Consider the following 10000-nt stretch of genomic DNA (forward strand, 5'->3'; position numbering starts at 1 on the left):
AACTGGGGAATTTGTAAATGACTGTTATGACAAAACTGTTACTGTTAAAACAAAATGAAAATATGCTACCGTTTGTTTACTGCTGGCCTTGGAACTAAAGTTTATAGTAGCCCGGTGGCCTGCAAAAAAAAAAAAAAAAATTTTTTTTTTTTTTTTTTGCAATATCGATATTTGGCGTCCAAATATCGATACGATATCGTCAGGCAAAATATCGCGATACTGTGGTGTATCGATTTTTTCCCCCACCCCTAGTGTTTATAGTAAACTATGGGAACTCTGTCTTGCTCACAATGAAGCTCACTATAGACCCCTTATACAGCTTGTCAACATTGAGCTGCGCGCGCAACGTGTAGGCAGAAGCAGTAAGCTTTGCATAGACAGACAGCGAAAACTCTGTCAAAGCCCCGCTGTCAGGACTGCTCTATGCCCATCTGCAACACACAGTTATATTTTAGTTTTAAAATGCAGTTCTCGGCTTACTACCACAGCTTATCGCCTGGTGATAAGCAATGTTATGCATCGAAATTAACGTTGTTTAATGGGACATGTCTTACAGACCCATACGCACTGGCGCTGTCAATTGGCCAAGCCTAGTGGCCGGCAATACATATCGTGCATTCCTTTATAACTGGGGATAGCGTAGATAATTATTCTGTAACTTGCAAAGATATATTGTTATGTTGATAATGCACACAATTCAATGACATTATGTAACGTTACTTGGTCGTTAACTAACCGAGCGATGTGGCTGAGCAGCCTACAGCTACAGGCAGCTTACCTGATTATGAAGAGCACTACAAAGTCGGGCATTTTTAATGATGTCCTCGTTCCAATCAGTTCAACTTAATAATGACATTATTTAACGTTACTTGGTCGTTAACTAACCTAGCGATGTGGCTGAGCAGCCTACAGTTTCAGTTCAGGCAGCTTACCTGATTATGAAGAGCACTGCAAAGTCGGGCATTTTTAACGATTTCCTCTTTCGGCTTGCAACCAAAGACACCTACGGTTAGCATTAAAAGCAGTATGAGTTGACGGGATTCGGTAAAACTTTACTCCTTGCTTTGTTGATAGTGTAACAGACTGTGTTGTGTTGTGTTCTATTGCGTGTGTGCGAGGCTAACCGTAGGTGTCTTTGGTTGCAAGCCGAAAGAGGAAATCGTTAAAAATGCCCGACTTTGCAGTGCTCTTCATAATCAGGTAAGCTGCCTAAACTGAAACTAGGCTGCTCAGCCACATCGCTAGGTTAGTTAACGACCAAGTAACGTTAAATAATGTCATTATTAAGTTGAACTGATTGGAACGAGGACATCATTAAAAATGCCCGACTTTGTGCTCTCATAATCAGGTAAGCTGTAGCTGGCTGCTCAGCCACATCGCTCGGTTAGTTAACGACCAAGTAACGTTACATAATGTCATTGAATTGTGTGCATTATCAACATAACAATATATCTTTGCAAGTTACAGAATAATTATCTACGCTATCCCCAGTTATAAAGGAATGCACGATATGTATTGCCGGCCACTAGGCTTGGCCAATTGACAGCGCCAGTGCGTATGGGTCTGTAAGACATGTCCCATTAAACAACGTTAATTTCGATGCATAACATTGCTTATCACCAGGCGATAAGCTGTGGTAGTAAGCCGAGAACTGCATTTTAAAACTAAAATATAACTGTGTGTTGCAGATGGGCATAGAGCAGTCCTGACAGCGGGGCTTTGACAGAGTTTTCGCTGTCTGTCTATGCAAAGCTTACTGCTTTCTGCCTACACGTTGCGCGCGCAGCTTGCTTTGTTGTCATTGTGACGTAGGCGTATAAGGGGTCTATAGACCAGTGTTTCTCAAACAGTGGTTTGACCGCGGGCGCCCCCTAGTGGTGGCTATAAACTGGCTATATCTCAGAAAGCCTAAGGCCCACAGTAAACACATTATATCTCAGAAAGCCTAAGGCCCACAGTAAACTGGCTATATCTCAGAAAGCTTAAGGCCCACAGTAAACACATTATATCTCAGAAAGCCTAAGGCCCACAGTAAACACATTATATCTCAGAAAGCTTAAGGCCCACAGTAAACACATTATATCTCAGAAAGCCTAAGGCCCACAGTAAACTGGCTATATCTCAGAAAGCTTAAGGCCCACAGTAAACTGGCTATATCTCAGAAAGCCTAAGGCCCACAGTAAACTGGCTATATCTCAGAAAGCCTAAGGCCCACAGTAAACTGGCTATATCTCAGAAAGCCTAAGGCCCACAGTAAACTGGCTATATCTCAGAAAGCTTAAAGTCCCTGGAAACCAAAATCCACAAAAACGTTCTAACTATGTTATTTAGGGTCTTATGTTAGTAATTTTGTGCCTCCGAAATTATTATACATTACTTTCAACCCAAAGCCTTAAAATCGCCACTTTTCTACAAGATTCTACAAAGTACTTCCTCATTGAAGATAGCAGTGCGCGAGGTGCTAAAACGCAGGAGCTTATGACGTCATAAGCTCTATATAACCTTTGTACACGCACGCAATCCGCACCCACCCTGCTTTTGTCCGTTCTTTGCCCCCAGTGACAGCGCTCCCTCGCTGTCCGTCTGCCTCCCACTCTGTGTGCGAGCGCTATGCTTCTCTCCCTCTCCCTCTCCCCCTCTCTCTCTCTCTCTCTCTCTCTCTCTCCTAGTGAGAGAGAGAGAGAGAGAGAGAGAGAGAGACGGCACACAGAGTGGGAGGGAGACGGACAGCGAGGGAGCCTGTCCGTCTCCCTCCCACTCTGTGTGCCGTCGTGCCTCTCTCTCTCTCTCTCTCTCTCTCTCTCTCTCTCTCTCTCTCTCTCTCTCTCTCTCTCTCTCTCTCTGGACTAGTGAGAGAGAGCGAGAGACACGCAGGTTACTCTCTCTTTCTCTCTCTCTCTCACACACACACACACACACACACACACTAGAGCAGGGCTACCCGGCCCGTCGGACTCGGAACCCGAACCCGGCCCGACTTACGGGCCGGGTTCGGACAGAATTATTGAAGTCGCGTTCGGGCTCGGGCCGGGCTCGGTCACGTAATCAGTCACTTGTTTTTGCCTTCAAATAAAATCTATCATCAGCTCCTGAGCTAATTTACTACGTTAATGAAAGCACCTGAAGGCATCGAATGAAACACGCCCAGACATCACTCTGCTGCTCTGCCTGGAGTCAGCTGCGTGTAGGCTCATCAGCGCTGGTGTCGCAGACACCGTGCAGTACTTCTTTCAGCGATGTGGGACTGTGTGGGCAGCGCACGGCACGCACAAATTAGGCTGTTTGGTGCTTTGCTTTGTACATTACATATTAATCATTGACTGCTTTGAATTACGAGGACTGATTTTGGTTTGGGATTATATAGGGCTGTTTATAGGCTGGACAGACTCATTGAATTATGCGCTCGCTGCGCTCCGAGGGGGAAAAAAAAATCAGGGAGGGGGTTCGGGCCGGGCTCGGACAGATTATCAATTGACACCTGTCGGGCCGGGCCGGGCTCGGCTAATAATGTGACGGGCTCGGTCGGGTTCGGTAAGGAAAATTCAGCCCGAGCCCAGCTCTAACACACACACACACACACACACACACTCGCGAGTGCTGTGTAACTTGATCTCTTTCTCCGTTTCCCTCCCCCCTCTGTCTCGCGCTCTCTCTCTCTCGGAAAACCTGCTGCAGAAAGGACACGCCCACACAGTCCGCGGGAGAAATACACTCTAAAAAATAATGATTTTCTCATGAGTTTTGCCAGACTGTCAAACCTAAATTTATATACTTTGCGACGTTCATCATCGTTCAAATTTGGCTGGTGGCTTATTAACATAGGGTCCTGTGATGTGATGAACTCAAAATGCTAAATAATAAAGAAATATTTCTGGTTTCCAGGGACTTTAAGGCCCACAGTAAACTGGCTATATCTCAGAAAGCCTAAGGCCCACAGTAAACTGGCTATATCTCAGAAAGCTTAAGGCCCACAGTAAACTTGCTATATCTCAGAAAGCTTAAGGCCCACAGTAAACTGGCTATATCTCAGAAACCCTAAGGCCCACAGTAAACTGGCTATATCTCAGAAAGCTTAAGGCCCACAGTAAACTGGCTATATCTCAGAAAGCCTAAGGCCCACAGTAAACTGGCTATATCTCAGAAAGCCTAAGGCCCACAGTAAACTGGCTATATCTCAGAAAGCTTAAGGCCCACAGTAAACTGGCTATATCTCAGAAAGCCTAAGGCCCACAGTAAACTGGCTATATCTCAGAAAGCTTAAGGCCCACAGTAAACTTGCTATATCTCAGAAAGCTTAAGGCCCACAGTAAACTGGCTATATCTCAGAAACCCTAAGGCCCACAGTAAACTGGCTATATCTCAGAAAGCTTAAGGCCCACAGTAAACTGGCTATATCTCAGAAAGCCTAAGGCCCACAGTAAACTGGCTATATCTCAGAAAGCCTAAGGCCCACAGTAAACACATTTATATCTCAGAAAGCCTAAGGCCCACAGTAAACTGGCTATATCTCAGAAAGCCTAAGGCCCACAGTAAACACATTTTGCACCTAGGCTAGAAAACTCACCCGCTACTCGGAAACAAAAAATTATACCAATCTACCAAAGTTGGGCGATATTACCAACACCTCATTTCCTGTTTTTCTAACCATCCATACCCCTGGGCCAATCCCTGAAATTTAGCCCAATGACAGATATGACAGATATTCAAGCCCCTTCGGGGGCAATAGGCTTGAACCCCTGGTATTGCTGCTTGCGGATATATTTATTATTATTATTGCGTGTATCTATATGCTTATATGTTATGTGTGTGTATGTGTGTATCTGTATATGTTGCGAGTGCATGCTTCCTCTGCTTAGAGAATTACTGCTGAGGAGGATTAACACACTCAACACTGTGTGTGTGTGTGTGTGTGTGTGTGTGTGCGCATGCGTGCGTGTGTGTGTGTGTGTGTGTGCGTGCGTTTGTGTGTGCGTGTGTGCACGTGCGTGTGTTCGCGTGCGCGCGTGTGTGTGTGTGCCTGTGTGTGTGTAGTAGGTCAAGTCAAGTCAAGTTTTCTGCATAGCCATTAATCACTGTTAAAGTCTCAAAGGGCTTCACAATGCCGACATGATGAAAACAAGAGATAAGCATGTGATTGGATGCATGTATGTGTGTATGTATGTATGTGTGTATGTATGTATGTGTGTGTGTATGTATGTATGTGTGTATGTATGTATGTATGTGTGTATGTATGTATGTATGTGTGTATGTATGTATGTATGTGTGTATGTATGTATGTATGTGTGTATGTATGTATGTATGTATGTGTGTATGTATGTATGTGTGTGTGTATGTATGTATGTATGTATGTGTGTATGTATGTATGTGTGTATGTATGTATGTGTGTGTATGTATGTATGTGTGTATGTATGTATGTGTGTGTGCTTGTGTGTACATGTATGTAGTCTGTAGGAATGCACTGACACTAGTATCGGTATCGGCTTCGATACTGTGCGTAAAACTACTGACACAACCGACACCACTTTACGGCAACGTGACAGCATAACAGGTTACTGTGAAATGTCACAAACAGCATCGTGTTGTACTGTATATTTAAAAAAGAGGAACATCTGATGAAAATATAGCATGTTTTCAAAGTCATTCTTATGTATTATTACCGCAAGTACTCATATCGTACTCTGTATCGGTTGGTTAGAGAAAAAAAGTGGTATCAGTGCATCCCTAGCAGTTAGCATGTGAATGTAATGGACACGCACACAGTATATACACAGCACTACAGCTGACATACTGTACAGTTACAGTGGGTATAGGGGGCTGTGAAGTGTGTCCGTGTATCCTGGGAGAGATATACAGAAAATCCAATTATCTAAAACAGTGTAAAATCGGCAAGTGTGTGTGTGTGTGTGTGTGTGTGTGTGTGTGTGTGTGTGTGTGCACAACCATCCCAGCAAACATTTTGACATTGAATAGAGGTTGATAGGACCGCCTGCACCAACGTTGAGAAAACAACAACGTATAATTAGACGTAAATATACAGTAACATCAGAATGAAAGTCTGCAGCTGCTCCAAAGAAGTTGAAATATGAATATTGAGCATGCCAGAATATGATACCGTCAAACTTCAACCGGCCTATATTCGGGACAGGCATCGAAGCCTTTAATTCCTTTCGCACCAAATCGACTACGTTTACATGCACATAATATTCTGGTTATTGCCCATATTCGGAAAAAGACAATATTCCGAGTATATGAATTATCCACTAATATTCCTGTTTACATAGCAGCCCTCCCCGACATGTCAGGGAGGGGGGGGAGAGAGAGAGTTGCAGATCGAAACAGTTGGGTTTTTCTGTTGCGAATAAACAGAGCAGCCCTGTGTGTGTGTATGTGCATGCTTACACTTTGTGTACACAAACACACACACACGCACGCACGCACACACACACACACACACACACACACACACACACACACACACACACACACACACACACACACACACACATCAGTATCTCCTACCCACCATGGTCTGGAAGCAGGAGTGGAGCTGTGTTAGGAACGGAGGCTTGCCAGCCAGCGCCAGCACTCGCTTCTCCACCATGGTGCACTCCACGTCATCATCCTGGATCACCACGTCCTTCTTCAGGATCTTGATGGCGTACAGCTCCTCTGTGCCTTTACGGTCCGCCAGCATCACCTGGGGAGAGATGGAGAGAGAGGGGGAGAGAGAGAGAGGCAGAGGGGGAGAGAGAGAGAGAGAGAGGGGAGAGAGAGAGAGAGAGAGAGAGAGATTAACTCATCTTGATTCAAGATCTAATGGCATTAAGCTCCTCTGTCACTTCACGCTGTGCAAGTTCACCTAGGGACAGAGACAGAGAGAGAGAGAGAAAGGGACAGAGAGAGAAAGACAGAGAGAGAGAGGGACAGAGACAGAGAGAGAGAGAGAGAAAGGGACAGAGAGAGAAAGACAGAGAGAGAGAGGGACAGAGAGAGAAAGACAGAGAGAGAGAGGGACAGAGACAGAAAGACAGAGAGAGAAAGGGACAGAGAGAGAGAGAGGGACAGAGAGAGAGAGGGACAGAGAGAGAAAGACAGAGAGAGGGACAGAGAGAGAAAGACAGAGAGAGAAAGACAGAGAGAGAGAGAGACAGAGAGAGAGGGACAGAGAGAGAAAGACAGAGAGAGAGAGGGACAGAGAGAGAGGGACAGAGAGAGAGAGGGACAGAGAGAGAAAGACAGAGAGAGAGGGACAGAGAGAGAGAGGGACAGAGAGAGAGGGACAGAGAGAGGGACAGAGAGAGAGAGGGACAGAGAGAGAGAGGGACAGAGAGAGAGGGACAGAGAGAGAAAGACAGAGAGAGAGAGGGACAGAGAGAGAGAGGGACAGAGAGAGAGAGGGACAGAGAGAGAAAGACAGAGAGAGAGGGACAGAGAGAGAGAGGGACAGAGAGAGAGAGGGACAGAGAGAGAGGGACAGAGAGAGAAAGACAGAGAGAGAGAGGGACAGAGAGAGAGAGGGACAGAGAGAGAGAGGGACAGAGAGAGAAAGACAGAGAGAGAGAGGGACAGAGAGAGAGAGGGACAGAGAGAGAAAGACAGAGAGAGAAAGACAGAGAGAGAGAGGGACAGAGACAGAGGGACAGAGAGAGAGAGGGACAGAGAGAGAAAGACAGAGAGAGAGAGGGACAGAGAGAGAGGGACAGAGAGAGAAAGACAGAGAGAGAGAGGGACAGAGAGAGAGAGGGACAGAGAGAGAGAGGGACAGAGAGAGAGGGACAGAGAGAGAAAGACAAAGAGAGAGAGGGACAGAGAGAGAGAGGGACAAAGAGAGGGACAGAGAGAGAGAGGGACAGAGAGAGGGACAGAGAGAGAGAGGGACAGAGAGAGAAAGACAGAGAGAGAGGGACAGAGAGAGAGAGGGACAGAGAGAGAGAGGGACAGAGAGAGAGAGGCTCAACTCAAGATCTTATCAAAGAAAAACTAGAATCATTAGAATCAACCATAAAAAACAATCAAAACCCCCTTGACTTCCCAATCACTTGGGATGAATTGTCAAAAAAGACTAAATGTCTCCAAACAAAAAAAGCTTGTGGCCCAGACAACATAAAAAATGAAATGCTCAAAAACTGCAGCCCTAACATGCAGGATGCTGTGCTCAAACTGTTCAACATAATACTGAGTTCAGGCTGTTTTCCTGACATGTGGTGCCAGGGCCTTATCTCTCCCATCTTTAAGAGTGGGGACAAACTGGATCCCAACAACTACCGGGGAATCTGTGTCAGCAGTTGTCTGGGAAAGCTATTCTGCAGCATTATAAATAGTAGAATTTCAAATTTCCTTGAAAATCACAATATCCTGAGTAAAAGCCAAATTGGCTTTCTCCCCAAACATCGGACCACCGACCATGTCTACACTCTTCACACACTCATTGAAAAACATGTACACCAAACAAAAAATGGTCAAATATTTGCTTGTTTTATTGACTTTAGAAAAGCCTTCGATTCAATTTGGCATGAAGGCCTATATTACCGACTTCTTCAATGTGGTATCGGTGGCAAAGTGTATGACCTTATTAAATGCATGTACATGACAAGCAGATACAGCGTGAAGATTGGAGACAAACGCACTGAATCCTTTGCCCAGGCGAGAGGTGTCCGCCAGGGCTGCAACCTGAGTCCAACGCTGTTCAACATTTACATCAATGAACTTGCAGAGCAGCTGGAACTAAGCACCGCCCCGGGCCTCTCTCTTCTGGACAAGGAAATCAAATTCCTGCTCTATGCAGATGATCTAGTTCTGGTGTCCCCCACAAAACAGGGACTACAGCAGCAGCTGGACCTGCTGGACCGCTACTGCCAGAGCTGGGCCCTGGCAGTCAATTTGAAAAAAACGAATATCATGGTATTCCAAAAAAAGGCCAGATGTCAGGAAGACAGACACCAGTTCACCTTAGGAAACACCATCATACCACACACCATGAGCTACACCTACCTCGGCCTCACAATAACAGCCTCAGGCAGCTTCAGCCTGGCAGTGAACGCACTAAAAGAAAAAGCTCGCAGAGCCCTACATGCAATCAAAATGAAATTTTATAATATCCAAATTCCAATTAAAATCTGGCTTAAAATATTTGACAGTGTGATCCAGCCCATTGCACTGTACGGTAGTGAAGTATGGGGTCCACTCAGTCATCATAGCTTCATCAGCTGGGAGAAACACCCAACAGAATCCCTACATGCTGAATTCTGCAGACACATCCTACATGTACAAAGAAAAACACCAACAAATGCGTGCAGATCAGAATTGGGCCGTTATCCATTAACAATTAACATTCAAAAGAGAGCACTAAAATTTGTAAATCATCTTAAATCCAGTCCCCCAGATAGCCTCCACTTCAAAGCCCTGCAAACCCAAGAGCTGAACCCAGAAAAGAGTCCACTATGTCAGTTGGTGCTGAGACTAACTGTCCCTCCTCAGCCACATCTCCACCAGGCTCAGACCAACACTGCTTCCCAAACACCAATTCAGGTAAACCAAATTATTAAACAATGCAAAGAAACCTACTTGGAACATTGGAAAGAAGAAACCAAAAATCAAAGTAGATTAGAATGCTATCTGGCCCTGAACAGAGATTATGAATTGGCAGAATATCTCTCTACTGTCAGAGATAGGAAGCAGAGACAGATCCTCACCAGGTACAGGCTCAGTGACCACCAACTGGCAATCGAAACAGGAAGACATAAGAAATCATGGCAACCAAAAGAAAATAGAACATGTGGTCACTGTTTGACAGGTGAGGTCGAGACGGAGATGCACTTCCTCCTACAATGTGAAAAATTCAAAACAGTTAGAGAAATGTTCTTTAACAAACTCGGCTCCCAAATCCCCCAATTCAAAGAGCTGGATGAGCAGTCCAGACTGGGAACTGTCCTGGGAGAAGGAAACACAGCAACTCTGGCTGCACAATATGTGTTAGCCTGCCACAATCTGAGGAACAGTG

At 45.3% G+C, this 10000-nt stretch overlaps 1 protein-coding gene across 1 annotated transcript in view; it reads right to left on the bottom strand.

Moving 5' to 3' along the window:
* Positions 1-10000, bottom strand: part of LOC310788694 (protein kinase C beta type-like) — a gene marked incomplete at its 5' end in the record, with an annotated part of 166743 nt that overhangs the window by 40182 nt on the left and 116561 nt on the right. The window contains one exon of the mRNA XM_083650236.1: positions 6524-6697. Coding sequence (XP_083506362.1) covers positions 6524-6697 — 174 coding nt within the window. The remainder of the gene's footprint in view (positions 1-6523; positions 6698-10000) is intronic.

This window comes from Poromitra crassiceps, assembly GCF_964638095.1.
Source record: "Poromitra crassiceps genome assembly, chromosome: 13".
NCBI classification, from domain to species: Eukaryota; Metazoa; Chordata; class Actinopteri; order Beryciformes; family Melamphaidae; genus Poromitra; species Poromitra crassiceps.